The sequence below is a fragment of the Mya arenaria genome, chromosome 6 (assembly GCF_026914265.1).
Source record: "Mya arenaria isolate MELC-2E11 chromosome 6, ASM2691426v1".
NCBI lineage: Eukaryota > Metazoa > Mollusca > Bivalvia > Myida > Myidae > Mya > Mya arenaria.
In genome coordinates this window covers 30767601-30788810 of record NC_069127.1, presented here as the reverse complement: position 1 = coordinate 30788810, position 21210 = coordinate 30767601, and the positions used below count along the sequence as shown (strand labels likewise).

Sequence of the window (21210 nt, the reverse complement as noted above, 5' to 3'; positions counted from 1 at the left end):
TTTGGTGAACCTAGGTCAAACCGTTCTCAAGATTTTGAGCAGAAATGTTTTTTATATTGGGGGTCGCCGCGACCTTGACCTTTGACCTAGTGACCCCAAAAACAATAGGGATCCTCTACACCTCACGACCAACCTCCCTACCAAGTTTGGTGAACCTAGGTCAAACCATTCTCAAGATATTGAGCGGAAATGTTTTTTACATTGGGGGTCGCCGCGACCTTGACCTTTGACCTAGTGACCCCAAAAACAATAGGGATCCTCTACACCTCACGACCAACCTCCCTACCAAGTTTGGTGAACCTAGGTCAAACCATTCTCAAGATATTGAGCGGAAATGTTTTTTACATTGGGGGTCGCCGCGACCTTGACCTTTGACCTAGTGACCCCAAAAACAATAGGGATCCTCTACACCTCACGACCAACCTCCCTACCAAGTTTGGTGAACCTAGGTCAAACCATTCTCAAGATATTGAGCGGAAATGTTTTTTACATTGGGGGTCGCCGCGACCTTGACCTTTGACCTAGTGACCCCAAAAACAATAGGGATCTTCTACACCTCATGACCAACCTCCCTACCAAGTTTGGTGAACCTAGGTCAAACCATTGTCAAGATATTGAGCGGAAATGTTTTTTACATTGGGGGTCGCCGCGACCTTGACCTTTGACCTAGTGACCCCAAAAACAATAGGGATCTTCTACACCTCATGACCAACCTCCCTACCAAGTTTGGTGATCCTAGGTCATGCGGTTTTCCAGTTATCGATCGGAAACGAAGTGTGACGTACGGACGGACTGACGGACTACCGGACTGACGGACAGGGCAAAAACAATATGTCTCCCCCATAGAGGGGGAGACATAATAAAATATAAACAGTTTAATATTTCTCAACATTATTTAAAAACAACAATAAGCTGATACATACATGTATATAATATAAAGAAAATTACTAAAGTTATCAATAAAATTCATCATCACCACCACCACCACCACCACCACCACCACCACTGGATTATTGAATACAGTGAGTTTATAAAACAACAAACACCAACTCAAGTATGTTTTATATGAAATACTCACATCATCTCTATCATATGTGACTGCCTTGTGGATAGACATGGATGTCAAATCTGTCTCCATGATCCAACAAAGTATTTAATGCAGGCTGGAATTCTTCATATAATAGTAATATTCAGTCATTTTCCTGCCTGAAAGAAATTAGACTTCTGATTATCAACCAACAGAAACTACAACCGTAAAATACAAATGCACATGTATTAATTATACATTCTGCACTAATATCCGTTTTAGCCACAAGTAAGGGTTGGTAGGCACAAATGTGTAGTTGTTGTGCATATGGTTGATAATGATTCACAACAGTATGGCGTTCAACGAGACCTACACCAAGCAAATGAATGTCGCTTGTGTCCAAGCTGTCGTGGCTTCCAGCCCGAAACCATGTACATCTTTTAATACAGGTTTATTTTGAAAATATGCAGTTTGTAAACAAATAATGGATATTTTTAAGTCTAATATTTTTCTAAGATAAAACAATCAAATAAAAGATTACATACTCATATCATATACATAAATGATGTACACAAGTACATTTAAAAATATGTAACGTGTACATAATGCACCAGTCAATTGTAACCACGGCCGCCCAGGTCTGGGAATATGCCGGGGATAGCCGGGGAAATGGGCTGTGTTTTTACCTTTCAGGTGGCCTCGCAGTGCCGGGTGAATGCGGTGGTTTTGTCTTTGAGCAAATTATAGCAGGGAATATGCCTTACCTAGGCTCCCTGGGGTACGGGGGCATATGGCGAGGATTTGACCATTAGTTCGTCCCCGCAGGACGAGGATTTTACCCGGGGTTGGCTGGCCCGAAAGTCAAAGTCCCAGCTATTCCTCGGACCTGGGGGGGGGGGGGCGTGGTTACAATTGACTGGTGCATTATAAGTATATGTAAAGTATGTAACATGTATATTTATAGTACAACGCTGTCTTAACATTAAGCAAATAAAAATGATTTAAGAATTCCAAAGATAAATTAAAAAACAAACTTTTTTGAACACATAAAGGTACACAACTACTCAAGGATACTTACATGAATAGCCCTTTGATACGAATATCACAGTTCCATGCTGATTGTTGACATTAGTTTTTTCGACAGAAAGTCTTATCTTACGCGTACGTATAATTCACTTATAATACATGTTTCACTGTAATGACTAAAATTGTTAGATGTATCGTAATCAACTGTCAGTGTGCACTTTTAGTGTTTACTTATTTTAAACGTATATTCATGAGAAAACTTCTCCGAGTTTCCAACTATTAATCAACGATGTAGAAATTCCATTATTGACCTATGAATAGCGGGGAAATACCTTCTGGTTCTAAAACTAGCAACATCCGGATATGTGTAGTGTTCTAAAAATAAAACATCTCAGGGGCAATCGTAATAAAATTTTACTAATGTCACCTTCAACACATTAACAAATAAAGTTAGGTGAACATTTAATTCCAATATCGATTAAATTAAAGAAAACAGCTTACCTCATGGTTTATTAATGCAGTAAACATAACAAAACAACATGAAACATAATTATTCCCATTCACATAATTACCGGTCCACACTTTTTACATTTCATTCGGAACTTCTCCGAATCTTTACATTTCCGGCACATGATATTACAGGTAACCAATCGGAAAACGTAAACGAATCGGGAACAGTTATTGAACTTATTTGTCGTTCTTCCGATATAATGTTTTGAAGATAAATTGAAGACAATCTATTCAACCATAAATAGCATTTTTAACACCCATGCAATCGCCATTCATTTGCATTTTTTAATCATAATAAAATAACAGTAAAACCCAACTGTCAATCAACTTAAAAACCGCTCCTACCACTATAAACTAAAATAAATTCCCATTCCATAATAGGCGCGCACTTCAGTGCGGCACCAATCAAATTTTTCTGTATAAGGCTTATTCACTATCCACACAGAAGATATGATTTGTAGCTTAGAATAAACTACATGAAGTTTACAATAATATACATGAAGTTAAATAGAAAAGTCTGATTATTAAATTTATCATTAAGTAAAAATGAAATTTCTTCTAAAAAATAAAGTGTTTAATAATTATGTTAATCTATGATCCTAAAAAAAGAACAATAATTACCTTATAAGTGACTATGTTGAAGACTTCATAAAATGTTACACACCAAATATTTAAGCACTAGGCCTAATTAATAGTATTCGCAAAAACAAGTTTTGTAATTTTTCCTTTAGGTTGCCATGGCAAACAGAGTTCTGCATGGAATTCATTTCTTTGAACAATTTCGAAAAGGCACCAACCAAGGATCACTCCAATGAAGTTTCATTAAAATTCTCCAAACGGTTTAGGAGAAAATGATGATTTTAACCAATTGTTGACATTTTCCTTTAGGTTGCCATGGTCTACATAAAATTCATTTCTTTGAACAATTCTGAAAAAGCACCAACCAAGGATCATTCCTATGAAGTTTCTTTTAAATTGTCAAAGCGGTTTAGGAGAAGATGATTATAACCAATTGTTGACGACGGACGACAGACACCGGACATAGACCGATCACAATAGCTCACCTTGAGCACTTTGTGCTCAGTTGAGCTAAAAAACTCAGGCGAGATTCAGCATTTTAAGGGTACACTGTGAAGAAAGGTATTAGTTGAACAAGTTCCCCATGTTTCAAAGTGATAACTTTGATACTTTCCATGTAAGTGACATAAATGCAAAACTTAACAAACACCTGACGACGATGACAACAATCTAGTGTCGACAACTGTCAATTTTTTCAGACGAGTAAATATATACGACATTACAAAAATCAGCTATTATTTATACAAAATATATTCATAGTAACAATTCTTCAAGAAATTATGCGATCAATCCTTAATTAAATAAATCGTTTTCCAAAACTAGTATTCCAGAAGTATTTATGACAAGTATTAGCTTTAAAAATTACATTCATATTTTGAAAGTAGTTCGTTTTGGGAACGTGTTTACTAACAAGACATTATATGTGTTACCTATTATGTCAGTCTTTCCATTACTCAGTTTATACTTTACTTCACCCTAATATCTATACTTAAATCAACAACTCAACAAATCTATCTGTTTGGCCGATAGCATGCACAAATGCTAAGGACATTTTATTCAGCAAGCATGTTTGTCAATATCAGAATATGTATAGATAATAAATCTATATTTATGAGAGTTTCACAGTTGCATACAAATCATGAAACATGCTCCTTGACAATATGACGAAGTAGGTTTAGTCCAAATTTTCTTGTACACAAATCACTGATACATGTATCTTGAAAAGCATATATATTCAAATGAAAGCTTTTCTTATACAATAGGCCAGAGTAAAAACCAGAGTTAAAAATTCACACACATAGTATGGTGTAAAAATGCTCTGGAAAACAGCACCCCTTTATTCTTATTAACACTTCTAATCAATATTATTCTAATATATCTCAGGCATCCTTTCTTAAACAATTATACTACATGTATTTATCAAAAACAGAAAACCCCAAAAATATGTAAAGCTATCAATATAACATACATTTTTCAATAAAATCAATTTTGAAAATTAAAGAAAACCAAAACGTCCAGACAATTGTGCATGCTAGAACTGAATCAATTTTCGTCTCCAAAATCACGGTCTATACCGTTAATCCTTTCTATTGGATAACTCGACCCCTCATAACAAAACCCAATCACCTATTGGACAACTGTGGTTAAACTGACCATACAGTAAAGACAATACTTTCCAGCTATACTACGAAACGCTGTAAAGTAAAAAGTCTTTCCATTACTCAGTTTATACTATACTTCACCCTAATATCTATACTTAAATCAACAACTCTACAAATATATCTGTTTGGCCGATAGCGTGCTCCGAAGTGACAATGTCCTTCTTCTTCACTGGCTCCTTAGCAGTTCTTTTAGACGATTCCAACAAGTTCCTAACGAAACCATTGTCTGTAGGATCTTCTTCATTGATCAATGAATGGGCCCACTTTATAGCGTAACAGCTGCAGAAACTTTGTGAAAAGAGGCAGAATCATCCATCAACTCAACATTGGACACAAATTGGCCTTCCGGGCATCGACACACTTATTTGATTCACAAAAATCGCACCATTTTTTAAATGCACTATAGTATTTCTTGGATGTGCTTTCACTTTTTGACATAATATACTTGGCCATCCTTTTTGCAATATCAACATTTTTGGCACTCTGTGCCAAACCCTCCTGCTGCATCTGCCTAGCTATGTTGCCCTGCAGTCCTATGCCTGAAAATACATAAATATGTCCATAAACACCTCAAAATACAAAGAAAATCATCATGTATCATTTGTAAAAATATGACCATCTTTCACCCCTAACTCCAAGGCTTCAATGCCTTATTTTCAGAGCAATCATTGTGTGTTTGACCAAAAACCCCATTGTTACCTTTTCCTTTAGCAATAATATCATCCTTAGGCGAAATTATGATGTCTATTACAAACTCTTTAAAAAACATTTCAATCAATCAACAAAGGTCAAAAAGCTGCAGATTTCCATACAGGCACAATTAATGTACCATCTGCTTTTTTGTGCATAAATTTATGAATAACTTTTGCGATAAATACTGGTGGTGGCACCTACCAATTTAAATCATTTTTCTAAATCTATCAAACGCATTAATGCTAGTACAACCAGGACACCAAAACTTTGAATTAAACTTCTTACATTGATTATTCAAATTTGATGCAAATCTGTCACATGTGTGAGTACCTCAAGATTTGTCAATTTGATCAAATACCCAAGGTATCATTTTCCAGTCATTGCTATCATATTGCCTACTTAATTCATCTGCTCAAACATTATCTTGTCTCTGTATCCATTAAGGCTTCAGTGTTATATCATTCATATCACAAAACTCCTTAATATCAACAGCTACACTATGTAAATCAGGCTTTTTGCTACCCTTCTGTAGAATGCTTGTAACATTCTTGTTATCACAATGCATTCAAACAGTCTTTCCCTGTAAGCAATCAACGTTGCTCTTCACTACTCTGTCAACAGATTCAATATCCCTCCAAGTGGAGCTTTTCACAGTTTCTTGCTCATTCCAAGAGCCATAAACCTCTGTACCTTCAATAAAGACGCCCGCACAAAGAGCAACATAGCCACCATAACCAAATTGGCTTGCATCAGTAAAACAATCAATGTCAGCCTGAAACTCAGTCGCTATACAATCACCCTTAACGTTCAAATTCCTTGCATTTTAACACCAAAACTCCAACTCTGTAATAGCGTTACTGCTTAATAAAACCATTTATAATACCATGCTATTCCAACCCAATCTGGAATCTATGCATGCATACAAAAATCTAGTCTTAAAGCAAACAATTTTCCCCAAGCTACTTTGCAATGAAATAACTTGACCCACTACTGAAGCCAAAAATCGAACAGGTACTAAACAAATTTTATCTTTAAGAACTTGAAAAAATAGTGAATCTAATGCATTTTCTAACCGACATATTCTTTCTTCGGTAGCATGTATATATAGTGTTTGTTTCCATACACCACAAATATCCCAACCATGTGGCTCTTTTTCTGGCACTCATGATTATTTGTCTTCAGCAAACAAAAAACCCAGTGAAATTAACAACCGTTTTACTTCCTGACTTAAATGCATGACTATCAAAATTTATGTGTCCCCCGAGGCCATCATCTAAAAATGTTACAACCATATGACTCAATGACGAGATGTTTTATTGCAACTCTGAAAACTTTTGAGAAAATAAAACCAGCTGTCACCAGACCAAAAGCCAAAACATTATAGACATAATATTTTGTAACTCCATTTTTACCCCATGAAAATCCCAGGAAAGTTCTATGCCCTTCAAATATCTCAATTATGTGATATGCATTCTTCAAATGAAATGTAAACAAAAACTCAGATTTTCTAAATAATTGTTTAGCAACCGACACATCTTCATATTTGTACCTAAATGTAACCAAATGTTTATTAATATCATATGATTAATATGCCTTCAATCTAATACCATACGGGGTTACCCTTATTTCCGAAAGCAACAGTTAACGGATTCACCACTTTAGGAACTTGACCTATTTCGGATATGCACCCCTTACTCAGCGGTATGACTAAAATACGAAAATAGGTTATTTTCGCGAAAATAGCTTTTTTGACTAAAATACGAAAATAAGGTTATTTTTGATGAAAATAAGATTTTGAAAAAATATGAAAATAGAGTTAGTTTTGGCAAAAACAACATTTTTGACAAACATATAGTAAGCTTTGGGCTAAAAAAAGTCATTTTCGCGGAAATAAAATTTTGATAAAAATCTGTTTTTTGACAATAATGTATTGAGTTTTGACTAAAATAAAGTTATTTTCGCGAAAATCAGATTTTGATAAAACTCTGAAAGTAGGGTTAGTTTTGGTGAAAATAACCTTTTTGACAAAAATATGGTTAGTTTTTAGATAAAATAAAGTTATTTTCGTGAAAATAAGATTTAAAAAAAAAGAAGAGAAAATACCTTCTTCTGTTGTCGTAAATGACAATTTTTAATAAAAAATATTAAAATACTTTTATTTGGTCTACATAACACATATGACCGGTGCATTAGTGTTTCGAAACAATTATGTTTTTAGGAAAATTGAACAATGATTATTGAAAGTATTTTAACATGTTTCTGTTGATCACACCTTCATCCGAAATGTGCAACATCAAAGCGGTTATACACACTTGTTTGTCAAGCGGATTAAGTTGATGACAAAGACCCATAATTATAGACCGTTATTGCTACTGAAGCAGGTACACGATAAAACTAAAGGGAACAATCAAAGATATATCCTACAACTTAAGGAGATGCCAACATATATGCCTATGACAGGCTGAGCCTAAAATGTAAATCGTGGTGTGCTCGCCGAATGAGTATAACTTGTAACTAGTATAACCCGATGGCGAGTGTAAAAAAGCTCACACAACCACCCATGCCTATGGCACGAGTAGAAGAAAGTTCGGATAGTTTTTCATCATAAGTAACCAGTAACTTACTCAGCAACTTTTCAATTTCGTTTTCAACAGAAAGAGTTATCTTTGGCCGATTTATTATTTTTCAGAATTTCAGCGTTAGGTTAAGTTATAAACGGCAACTTGTAACCTTCTAAAAAAACTGTTGTTAAGTAAACATTGTTATTTTAATACCCCAATTTTATCCCATTCTGCTATGCAACGCTTTAATCTGCCGACCGGTGTCACGAGGTCTATTTCTACCTGCGCACCGTTTAAACATTCTGAGGCCCGTCCGGGCAAATTTAGCAACTGCTTTTGCTGATCAAAATTTTCAAATATATTCTGACTAACAATATCATCTACTATTCTACTTATCTTATCATAAGTCTTGGGTGTTTCCCCAGCTCTGCATTCAAATATCCAGTGCCCTGGTCTCCCGCAACCGAAACATAATCCAGGTCTTTGTGGTTTTGGTCCCGTGAAAGCCGCCTGTGTCACGGTAGGTATCGGCGCTCCTGTTCCGTAAGGTGTAGGTGGATAAGCCGACGCCCTGCTGGTATACGGGGTGAAACGTGACGCAAACCGACCCCTGCCTGGCCGATTTTTCAGGAACCGCTTAGCCTTCTTTGACGCTTTGTTTTCCGCTCTCGAAATTTTCTTTTCGTGTTCAGAGTCCGAAGCCAAAGAATTGCTAACATTCCTTCACAACAGCCCAACCCATTTCAGAGGCATCAGCCATCTTAACAAGCTTTTGCCTCTGCATCATTAAACCCATACCTTTTGCTATGCTTGCTCCCGCTGCTTCAATGTCCATCTTTCTAACACGACTATACGCTTCCCTCAGCTGCGTTGTTACTTTAAGAATAAACTTGAACTGGTCTTCACAACTTTTTCTCTTGAATTGATACGTAGCGTTACACAAAATATCCTCTTGCATCTTACAAAGTTGAGAGTCTGCAATGTCTTTCTGCGACTGAGAGATCCCGAAATGTCCAGACTACTGTGCATGCTAGAACTGAATCAATTTTCGTCTCCAAAATCACGGTCTATACCGTTAATCCTTTCTATTGGATAACTCGACCCTTCATAACAAAACTCAATCACCTATTGGTCAACTGTGGTCAAAATGACCGTACAGTAAAGACAATACTTTCCAGCTATACTACGAAACGCTTTAAAGTAAAAAAAATATGTATCGCTTACCTCGTAGAAATAGATTTTGAAATAATTTTCTAAAGCGAAAGTAACTAAAACGAGAAGTTTATCAATGGTGAACAGTCAAACGAGTGTGTTTTTTTGTTTGTTTTTTTTAATTTTATTTTTTTTATTTAATTTTGGTGATCACGAGGTGAAATATATTGCGATCTTCTCTGCAATAGACAATATTTTATTTTTATGAAATGCCCCAAAAAGGATTTGAGCGAGTGAGAGCGGGCTTGAATTTTAACAATGAAAAATACCAAATTGATATTTTCACTGTTTGAAACAGTAGTTCACAAATCATTTTCAAAACCAAAAAACGCTTTAAAGATAGTTGATTTAACATTTTAATAAATCCTATTACAAGCATTCCTTATCTAGGTCATAGTTGTGTTCAAATTTAATCACGTGACGCCAAGATTTTCAGAAAATACCCATGTGACCTAGTGTTTAGTTTGCTGTTATTTTTTCTATTTCGAATAATTAATAAATAACTAATAACAAATTTGGAATAAATAAAAAAATACTTATCAAAAGGTATTTACAGCCTTACTGCAATTGAATTCAACTAAATGAACAATGTGAATCCGATGCTATATATAGAATCCATCGACGTCATCATGGTCATGTGATTGCATTGCATCATCACACTCAATTGATTCTGGTTGACTTAACTATGGGGGTTACGCCATAACTTTAATGTGTTGTAAATATCAACATTAAAGTTATGGAAGCCAGAACTAATACTTATGTAACATATATTTAATACTTATATGTAATAAGTTCTTAATTTTTAATTGTTGTTTGGTTTTTGTTATTATGATGGTATGGAAATGGTCCGATCCGGCCAGTCTTTTATACCCAATTGAAATTCTGAAGACTTCCGAAATATTTCCGGACGGTACGGAAATTTCTAATGGTTTTGTCCGGTCTAGCCAGCCTTTTTTACCCAACCATTATTTAATTCGGTCGACGTTATATTCATACACGCTCACGGTCTGACTACCGCGAGTACGCTGGGAACCAGACAACATTGCATTATTGCAATATCCGTCGATGCTATTGTCTATCTCAGATTATTATACGACCTCTTATTGGGCATCACAATTATTAATATACTGTAAAGTAATGTAAAGTAGTTCGACTACCGTAAATTGGTCGTTTTAGGTGATACAACATGGCGGCGACCATGCAAAAAAGTTTATTGGAGGCTCTGGATGCGATTCGAACACATGAAATTGAAACGACAACTCGTTTTTTGTCATGGTCTTCGCCTAAAGGATTTGGAAATCTTGGTAATGGTTTTAATATTGCTCTAACTTCGAGTTTATAGACGAAAGTCAACAAAGGAGAAACACATTTTTGGTGTCTATCTTGAAAACAAATTATGAAAATTTTATAGTTGAAGCATAAAAAAGTGGTCTTATTTGTCATATTATCTATCATTCATGATCAACGCAGTTCCTCTTGTCTATCGTAAAATATTATTCTTGAAATGTTGAACTTTAGCTGTTTATCCAGATTTTTTCTTATTATCTATCGTAAAATATGTTTGTTTTTTTTAAATTTATGATAGACAATAAGAATTATTTATATTTTTCTTATTTGTCCTATAATTACATGAAAACACAAGTAGTAAGTTTCTTACAGTCAATCATGGTTTTTGCTTTACTGTAATTATGTATAATTTGTTTTCGTATTGTCTATCATAAAATATATTTATTAAAATTTATGATAGACAGTAAGAAAAATATTTCATGATAGATAATAATGAAAATAATTCCTGATAGACAGTAAGAAAAAAATTCATGATAGACAATAAGAAATATTTTAATTTAAACATATGTATTAAAATTTATGATAGACAGAAAAATATTTCATGATAGACAATAATAAAAATAATTCATGATAGACAGTAAGAAATATTTTTTATGATAGACAATAAGAAATATTAAAAAAAAATAATTCTTATTGTCTATCATAAAATATGATAATATTTATGATAGACGGTTAGAAAAATATTTCATGATAGGCAATAATAAAAACAATTCTTGATAGACAGTAAGAAATATTTTTCATGATAGACAATAATAAATATATATTTCATGATAGACAATAAGAATATTTTTTCTTATTTATCATTTACATAAAAAATATTGTCTATCATAAAACATGGTTTTCTTAATTGTCTTTCCTAAACATATATATTTTATTTATTTTCTAATATAAAATGAATCTTTCATACTGAGATTAATCTTATCAATAAAAAAAATAGAAATGAACATTACTGTTCATTTAACTTTAACCATTGTTTATCTGCCATCATATGGCTTCAAGATAAGTTTAATGAATTTTATTATAATAATAAGGTAATAAGTGATACTGGTTATGAAAGTTTATCTTAAAAGCAGGGGAGAGTTCAGGAATAGACGTTAGAGAGGGCATACCTAAGGGGCGTACTCCGCTCCCCAAGAAAGGGCATACCTAAGGGGCGTACTCCGCTCCCCAAGAAAGGGCATACCTAAGGGGCGTACTCCTCTCCCCAAGAGAGGACATACCTAAGGGGCGTACCCCTCCCCCCAAGGGTCCGCTAGACGTAAGCAATTTGTGAAGAAATCAGAAAGACATACAAGTGAACATAACACATCGGTGGCCTTCAAGTAGTGGTGATATTGACTTCATGGCATATCTTGCACATGTTCAAGGATTGCGTTCTGCTACAAGACTGGAGAAAATAACTTTTTTCTCAGTTTTATGGCATGTATGCTTTTCTTGTTTTCAACAAATATCGCACGGATGATGGATACATTTTCACCAGTATTGGAAATTGTTGGAAGACGTGGAAACTGTTGTTTATATACGGATGAAGAAACATCAAGAGGACATAATTAAAGGAAGTTGCGCTGTTTGAATTTGTTGTTTTTATGAGTTCACATCGCCTGCACATGATGGCATTTGAAAGGTGTAGTTTATTAATTTCCACTCCTTTGAGATAGAATGCAAACTTTGAAGACTTTAGTGATGGGGCATGTGCTGGGTGTGCCATCCCCCCTCCCACGGAAGCGTTTGTGTTAACTGTTGGTCATTGCAATTGCTCATTGATCTGTGATAGACTGCAGACTGTGAGCAGAAATTATTGATTGGCAATTGAAGCCAATTCTATTTCTTTCTCACTTACACTTGTTTGATCAATGTACTTTTCTTTATATTATCAAAGAACATATTTGATGCAAAAATTAAAATATATCAATTGATTTTGTTAATATGGACCTTCAAATGTCCATAAAAGAAATGGTATATAATAGGGTTATTTTTGTATGACATACATAAATATCAATTAAAATATTTCTTTGATAGACACTAACAACTTCGTATTAAAAGGTACATATTATTGAGATGCGGACAACAGTTTCATAAACGTGATACTTTTAAGCCTAAAATCTGTTTGCTCAATAGCCTATTTCGTCAAGCTAAATAATCTGTGATAGACAACAGTTTCAACGTATTTATAAACGTTGCATTAAAATAGTTCATGATAGACTCCTAAAAAAGTATGGAATATACTATAATATAGTAATATTGCCATTCCTTTTATAACATAAAAGTAAAAAAAACTATCACGACAAAGATGAACGACATTAATAATTCTGATGGCCTCAAGCAGGTCCGATCATAATTTAGGATAGACAACTGGGCCGACCATCGTTATCCATTCGGAACTCCTCGGCCATTTTATCGAAAACAACCTCGGATGTATTTGGATGGTTTACACACTCAAAAAGTGGTACGTTTAAGTCCGCTGCAAGTAGATCGCGTAGTAATTTTATTTAGCAGTTAAACTTTGTGACTTAACTCTTGGGATTCTTCATTATGTTTGCTATAATACAATTCAATGACAATAAATTTAAACTTAGATCAATAAATACAACTCTAAAACACTACATTTAACTAATGATATAATTCAAAATTTTACGAACTACTTCAACAGATGTACCGGCATACATCCGAGGTTGTTTTCGATAAAATGGCCGAGGAGTTCCGAATGTATCGTTATCGGGTCAGGCAAAGACCAATAATGGCGGCGCCCTGTGGACAATATAAGCAGTCAATGCGAATGTCTGTCGGACAGTCGGTTATGTCCGGTAATTTTCGGTGATGATCGGCCGAAAATTCTGTTTTTGTCGGACACAAAATATTTCCAGTGAAAAAAAAATTGCAGTGAAAAGAAATCAAAATCGGGCATTTATTGTCAGGAAATTTTATATGTCCTGATGAAAAAAGCCACTTTTATTTCAGTGAGATTTGCATTTTACCTATTTTTTATTCACTCTGACACATGTTTACATTTGCGATAAAGCTAACTCTGTTTAAATTTAGTTTGGTCTCCTGTTTACTGATATATCAATCGTAACAACTCGGCCATCTCCGGCAAGCTTCGAGATAGACCTCGTAAATAGTAGTAAGGATATGCGAAAGTGCGATGCGGCTGCCGGCGATTAACACCGTTTTCAATCCGCGTAAAGAAGGCCCATTGTAACAACAAGGAAATGGATTGTGTTAAATTAAATGTGCTTGTTTAAGAGAAAATATTTATTGTAACCTCAAAGAATGTTCGTTTTATGAATATTTAGATGTTTCCTTATAGTTGAAGCACTCTATTTCCTCTAGAAAAATCGTGAGCACACAGAAAATGTACTTGACTGTCATTGGAATGATCATACGGTTCATGGCATGCATGAATCATTACATCGGATTAAATGCATGCATGGACTAAATGCCAACATTTTCTCAACAGTTATAGGAATACCCTATCATATGAAATGTAAGTTTTAAGTCATACTTTGCCGTGTTATTTTTCACACCATGCCTTGCCATTAAAACAACATTAGTATTCTGTAAAATCATTGATTGCATTGTTTAGACTTTTGGATTGTGGTAGGATGGGTGTGAGCTTGGCACCCAGTCAGCTTTACCAGCTGAAATCTATGCATGCCTTTACTTCAGCATTATTGGGTTTGGGCTGCAGTTTTTTTTGTGTAAACAGTTCTGTGGGGTTGAGGTGGGGCGGTGACTATCCACACAGTAAGCTCAATTGTTAGAGTACCAATACAACGTTCATGTGTATATGCACCAGACAATTGTAACCACGGCCTCCCCAGATCTGGGAATTAGTGGGGACTTTGACTTTCAGTACAGCCAAACCCGGCTAAAATCCCCACCCTGCGCGGACGATCCAATGGCAAAATCCCTGCCAAATTCCCCCACACCCCAGGGACTCTAGGTAAGGTCCATTCCCCTCTATATTTTAAGCGAAGTTAAAACCACCGCATTCAACCAGCACTGCAGGGCCACCTGATAGGTAAAAACACGGCCCATATCCCCTGGTTAACCCCAGTATTCCCCCGGACCTGGGGTGGGGTTACAATTGACTGGTGCACTAAGTTGACAGATCTTGTCTTAAAATTGTATTTGTTCAAGGCAGATCATGCTTCACTTTACCTCCTAGGCTGTGGATAAAACACACTCATTAGAAGTTTCCTTACACATTATACTTGTCTAAATCTATAATTATTAGTCTCAATATCTTTGAGTCAATTGTCATTTTTTATTAAAAACAACAACACCAAAAGAGTAACTGATAAGATACTAAACTGATTTATTTTTTTGTAAATAAAAGCCTTAAACAAATATTTAGCCAGGTTACTAAACTTTTCAGCAATGTATACCAGACTTTTTTCAATAATACTTAATCTATTTTGAATAATTAGCCTTTAGATCACTCTTCAGCAAATGACTCTTTTATGTCCAACTCCATAAAATGCAAACAAGAATAATTACAGTTTGGATCAACATGTCTCTTAATTTTATATTTTTAATATTAGTCAAGTAATAACAGAGCCATGTGTATGCAATCCAATGTAAAACTAATGATAAATTAGGTTTTGCTCCCATTTTTACTTTCATTTCTGTGCCAAGCCCTTTTAAGTGCATTGAGTCTTTTGGGAGACTTCACAATATTTCTGGCGCTTAATCCCCATATATGGCTTAAAGTTGCCATACAAATTTAAGTCTTCATTACAAAATATACTGTATGTCTCCACTTTAACCATAAACACACAATGAGAGGACTATTTAAAGCATTACCGTGTGTCAGAATTATAGATCTTTCTTTACATTTTATTTGTCTAATTGTATTACCGGTCTCTTTAGCAATATCCTTGTGCCTCTTTGAGTACTTGGCTTGACAGTTTGGTTTTTAATACATTGTTTTGAATGTTTTATTTGTACACAACAATGATGATGATGATGATGACACTATGCTATGCCAAAACCTCAAACAAAAAAGGACAGTCATTCAGAATAACTTTTATTACATCATTTGAGAAAATAAACTCATACAATCAACAAAATAAACATGCATCTGTAAAATCACAAGTCATGTTATGTGTTCGTTAAATTCAACTTAATAAAGAAAATAAATATTGGTTGCAGTAAGCAATGCGCATCACTTCTAATAAACATTCCAACAGACTGAAAAATAAATCAACACAAATGGAAAAACTGTTTGCAAGTCAGCTAGTATCTTATTTTATGCCTTATCAGATTGCTATGCAAGCTGGAAGCTTACAAAATCACTCTTAAGTCTGTTGCCTAAGAAGAAACAAGTATGGACATCCTTTTCCTGAGCTCAAGAGAAAGTATCTTGGAGGTCTTGAACTCACAACCTTGAATTTGGGGCTTATCCTCTAGACCACTTTCACCTTTTCACATTTTAAAGAGCCCAGTTTACAATATGGCATTTGCAAGGATGTGCCCTATTTACAGATTTTCTGAAGTCTTAAAAATTGAACTGAACAAAATAGTTCTCCTTTATTTGGTCTGCCGATGTCATCTATTTCTGTTTTTGTAGTTATCTTCCCTCCATAATATAGGAAAACCACTTAAAGCGTATATAAATCCTTTACCATTTTACCCTTTTAAAATATATGTTCGGATATATTTAATAATCACGGACCAACAGATGACTTTTATCTTCAACTTCACATCAGTATGTATGTCATCAAATATTTGAGATGACAAGATGTTCCACTGAACGCTTTGTTTCCATCTTGCACTCATTTTTCCAAGGAAGGCGTTGCAGTTGTGTTAAGATGGTTGCCATGCATTGCAGGTCAATCCTCATATAATGGCATTTTTGATTACATTCGGATTCCAGTGCCTGAAATAGAAAACAGAAAATACATCAAAAATAGGAATTATATTTTCAGATCAATTATTTTAAAAGCCTGTACAACAACAGAAAAGTATTCACAAAACATCAAGTGCAACACCAATTTAAAGCTGCATCCTCACAGTTTTACTGTTTTGACACCTTTTTTATTTTTGTCTTTAAACGAGCCAATTGGCAATTATTGTGCAAATGTATGGAAACCAGTGATATTAGACTGCTGACATAATATCAGATCACAGTCTTTCATATACAAGTTTGAAAATTTGGTAAAAATTCCTCCAACTAGTCATATAATGTTAAATTATTGTCCGAAATTCGAAAATAGCGCAACCATTACCTCATCTGCCTTTTTTCATTAGAACAAGCCGGGAATCAGAGTCAGCTGCACCCCTGGTACCATACTCTTCTCTGAAAATGACAATAAGATTAAAATTTAAATGTCTGCATTTCATTGGCACAGTAAAAATGTCAGCATTTTTCAATGTTTCTGCATCACCACCACTGGTGGATATCAAAGAATTTAGTCTTGAAAGAAATGTGTGCTGATTTATGCGTTCAAACTCATTTTGTTAAACCAATAAAATGAAGATATAATTTATTTAGAGAACTATATTAGTGAACATGGCCGAGTTATTCAATTGTGCCATTACATTAAGTTGTTCGCTACCAACACTCACGGACATATAAACCATACATTCTTGGTTAAAAGAATGTAAATTTTAATTATAAAAAAATTAAGTTAATGATATGAAATGTATGAGATAAATACACTGAGAAAGAAAGTCTAACCTATTATCGATCTAAGTAAAGTCAGATTCAGACTTATTTGTTATTAAAAAAAAAAAAATAGAGTATTTGTTTTCTTAATTTTTGCCACTGATCACTGGAGCTTCAAAATTGTTATTTACTAAATTAGAATCTGTCAAATGAAAGAAGACTTTACCCCACCCACTAAGAATTAATGACATTTCCAATTAGTTTCTCATTAGGGCTCTTTTAAAACTATTTTTATATTTTATTAAAATACAATAAGTATAAAAATAACACTTACACACAAATAAGTGGTAAAAGTTCGCTCCTCATTCTGTCTTTATATATGAATATAATTGTGTGCAATTGTATAGCAATGCAATATGCATTTTCAGGCAATTTTATAATTTAAACATACATAATGTTTGAGCTCACAAACATATAATGAAAAATATAACCATGTAATCGACACAGTGAAACATTTTTTTATGTTGATAATAGCATTTATGAACGTTTACTTATTTTTAAACTTGTAAAATGTACTAAACAGGACAATTTATCCATCAAATCATGACATTAAACGCATTTGCGAAAACAACTGGCCTTAACTTTAATTGATTGTAGAGGACATATTGCCACTTCCACGCCCTCTTCTTGGGTTGAATTCCGACACAATTGTTATGACACCACTTTTTACACCGATAATTTTCTCAACTGACTGTAATGTCAATATATTGTGGGGTATGGTATAAACAGCATGTCTTAATTTTCAAAGATTTTGGTACTATCGGAAAAAGATATGTCGATTTTATTACGAATTTTGGAAAAGCCACACACTTTTATTTTCCAAACAGTAAACTAAGTGCTCTCAATTTTCTTGTAAGTTGTAAGATGTAATAAAATTGAATTTGTCGGTGTAAAAACAAAATACGACGGCATTTACAATTTGAAAAAGATTGGAGTCGTATCTGTTTGGTTGCTGCTGGGTCCGAGGTAACTTATACTATATATATAAGGGTGAAATTGTAGAAAAGAGAATGAGGTACCAGTCTAGCTAACATTCGGAGCTCCTCGGCCATTTTTTCGATAAAATGGCCGAGGAGTTCCGAATGAAAGGCTAATAATGGCGGCGCCCAGTGGACGCTATAAGTTACTTTTTATTTTACTTTTGTTGATTAAATTAATAAAAAAAACGGCATTTGAACACTTGTAATATATAGAAAATAATGGCATATTCGATTTTTAGTGATCACGTCCGGAAAGAAATACAACGTAATTCGGACGTTGTGTATTTTCGGATGTCAATGGGAAATGAATGCCGTATTTGACTTCACCTTCGCTTATTAGTCTAAAATAATAGACGTGTTATACGGGATTCTTCCAATCCCTAACGTCTAAACGGGAATGTGCAAAAAACGGGGGTGTTTTAAAAATATTGAAATTGTTTTAAGTGAAGTATTTTATGGTTGAAATTGATCATAAAGAGTTATATTCATATTTTACCATGTAAGTGAAATGTTATTTTGCACTAAACAAGCATTTAATGCATTAAAACAAGTTGTTTACCTTTCCAATAAAACGAAAGTTGACTGACACAAAAACATTTATGCGAAGGGGAACAACTCGATACAATCGTAATAACTCGGCCTCCTCCGACAAAGCTTCGAGATAGACCTCGTTATACAATCGTAACAACTCGGCCATGGCCGAAATGTTCCGAGCGATTTAAAACTGTGCCCTGAAGCCTTGCAGGTGGCCTTCATGTATATATCGTTATGTTTTGACAGAATGAAATGAAAAAAAGCCGTCAAACTCATAATTATAAGTTGGATATTTATTTTTTTGTGTACGGAACTAATATAAAATAACATTATCTGGTAATATTTCTTGTTTTTATGATATTTTATAGACTCTATATGCTTTAACCCGGAATCCTGATCGGAACAACTACCCACTTTTGATACTAAACAATTTGTACGTGAAGGATTTGCCATATCAAAAATCTAAAAAAAATCCGCCAACGTACAATTATTTGGACTACTTCGCTTATAAGACTGATGGTTAAAATGGGAAGTTTAAATGAATAATGGAACAAGTAAATAGAATGATAACACTGTATTTATTGCATGATTTTGTTTGGTCACTTAAAAAATAAATGGAGATGTTGCATGTTTTAGATTTCACAAGTTTCCTGTTCTGATGTTGGAGGCGTTTCCTGCTCACTGACATACATTAGGTCAAAAATGGCGGTGCCCAATGGCCACTTTAAGGTTACCATTTATTTTATTTTTGTTTTCACATGCACCAGTCAATTGTAACCTGGAATAGCCGGGGAACTGGGCCATGTTTTTACCTTCCAGGTCCTACAGTGCCCGGGGTTGAATGCGCTTGTTTTGTCTTCGCGCCAAATATAGTGGGGAATGGGCCTTACCTAGGGTCCCTTGGGTGCAGGGGCATTCGGCGGGGATTTTACCATCAGTTTGTTTCAGCAGGCGGGTATTTTACCAGGGCCTGTCAGAACGTCAAAGTCCCCACTATTCCCCGGACCTGGGGAGGCCATGGTTACAATTCACTGGTGCATTATAATTAAACAACGGTATTTGAACACTTTATATGAGGAAAAAATGGCACAATTTTTTTTTAGTGATTTCTTGACTCGACAGAAACAAGAGGCATGTGATTGTGATTAAGCTCTAGTAACAATTCCCCCCATCTTTATATATCAGCCTGGGAATAATTTTGCCCTTTTGGAAATGATAAGGACCATAGGGCTGTGGCAAACAACACATCCTGCCCCTGTGATCAGTTATAACTACTATTTCATTGACCTGGTTTGGTTTAAATCCCCTCTGGATTAATGTCAATATAAAACAGTTCAATGTTTATTTGTTAAGTGTATTAGTGGCAATGGAGAGGTTAGCTAATCATACTCTGAATCCGAGCGTCCCGAGTTTGACCCCCACCTGGAGTTTTGTATATAATAGTTCTGGTTATAACCAATAAATGGTTCTTTATTACATACTCAAAGCAGATTTTAAATCTACACATAGGTTCATTGCTAAAAACCACAGTTACCTAGTATTTCGACAGGTTTAGCTAACCTATCTATCTCATTTGATCAATTGCATTTATGTGGATTGTATGAAATATTAAAAAATGCAACATTTAGGAACAAAGTATTGCTTATTTTGTGCATCGTAGCTTACTTAAACACATTTCTTATATTATTCACAGACCAAAAGGTCGACCTAGGGACCAAATCGCTGGAATGGGATAGTTTTGATAGCTCATCTGGCCAAAACTGTAGTCCAAATACCAGGTAACTGAGCTAAAATGTTCTACAGAGCTTAATGCTGCTTATGTTACACATTCTTGACCATCATTGATAATTGTGATCTACATAAACTTGTGTCTATATTTTAAATGCAGTTAAATAAATCTAGATACAGAAGGAATCATATAGAACTGTCTGGTGTCGTAATGCACCTTTTACTGATTTCTGAGCACAAATGGAGACTAGAATTATTTTCATTTCTCAATTTTTAAACCAGTTTGATGTTGGGGGAAATATTGTCACTCCAGGTTTTATTGGCAACAGAAAACTTTGACGTCACAACAACCTGCTAAGCAGATCATATTAGGATTTTATTTTAGATCTCGAAATAAGTATCAGCAGAGGTAATAATGAGAAAAACTGTTTATACAATGCAGATAGATTGTTATGGGGATGAATTAACATTAAATATTATGTTTACTCAGATTTGAAGCTATTTTTGTTTCAGTTTACGTGTGCCAAGTTCAGAGAGCTCAGTCAGTGAGGCTATGACCATTCCGATCCAGGATAAAATGTAAGATGACCTTTGCAACTGATGTGGCTGAGCAGGCACAAAGCCACAGATTCAATCTATCTTACAATGTAAAAATTGTTGTCAATAAAAAGCCTTAATCCTT

The 21210-nt window shown here is 34.6% G+C and overlaps 1 protein-coding gene and 3 long non-coding RNA genes across 4 annotated transcripts in view; 1 reads left to right on the top strand and 3 right to left on the bottom strand.

Annotated features, from left to right (window-relative positions):
* LOC128238837 (uncharacterized) overlaps positions 1–18873 on the bottom strand; it is a 26592-nt gene extending 7719 nt beyond the window's left edge. Inside the window, exon 1 of the mRNA XM_052955115.1 lies at positions 18826–18873. Coding sequence (XP_052811075.1) covers positions 18826–18863 — 38 coding nt within the window. The 5' untranslated portion in view covers positions 18864–18873. The remainder of the gene's footprint in view (positions 1–18825) is intronic.
* LOC128238839 (uncharacterized) lies at positions 4156–8492 on the bottom strand. The gene is made up of 2 exons (XR_008261782.1): positions 8271–8492; positions 4156–5342 (listed from the first exon to the last, which is right to left on the bottom strand). It is a non-coding gene; the product is annotated as an uncharacterized LOC128238839 (long non-coding RNA).
* Positions 15142–17584, bottom strand: LOC128238840 (uncharacterized). The gene is made up of 3 exons (XR_008261783.1): positions 17561–17584; positions 16847–16917; positions 15142–16497 (listed from the first exon to the last, which is right to left on the bottom strand). It is a non-coding gene; the product is annotated as an uncharacterized LOC128238840 (long non-coding RNA).
* Positions 18423–21210, top strand: LOC128238838 (uncharacterized). The gene is made up of 4 exons (XR_008261781.1): positions 18423–19136; positions 19437–19529; positions 20494–20578; positions 21042–21210. It is a non-coding gene; the product is annotated as an uncharacterized LOC128238838 (long non-coding RNA).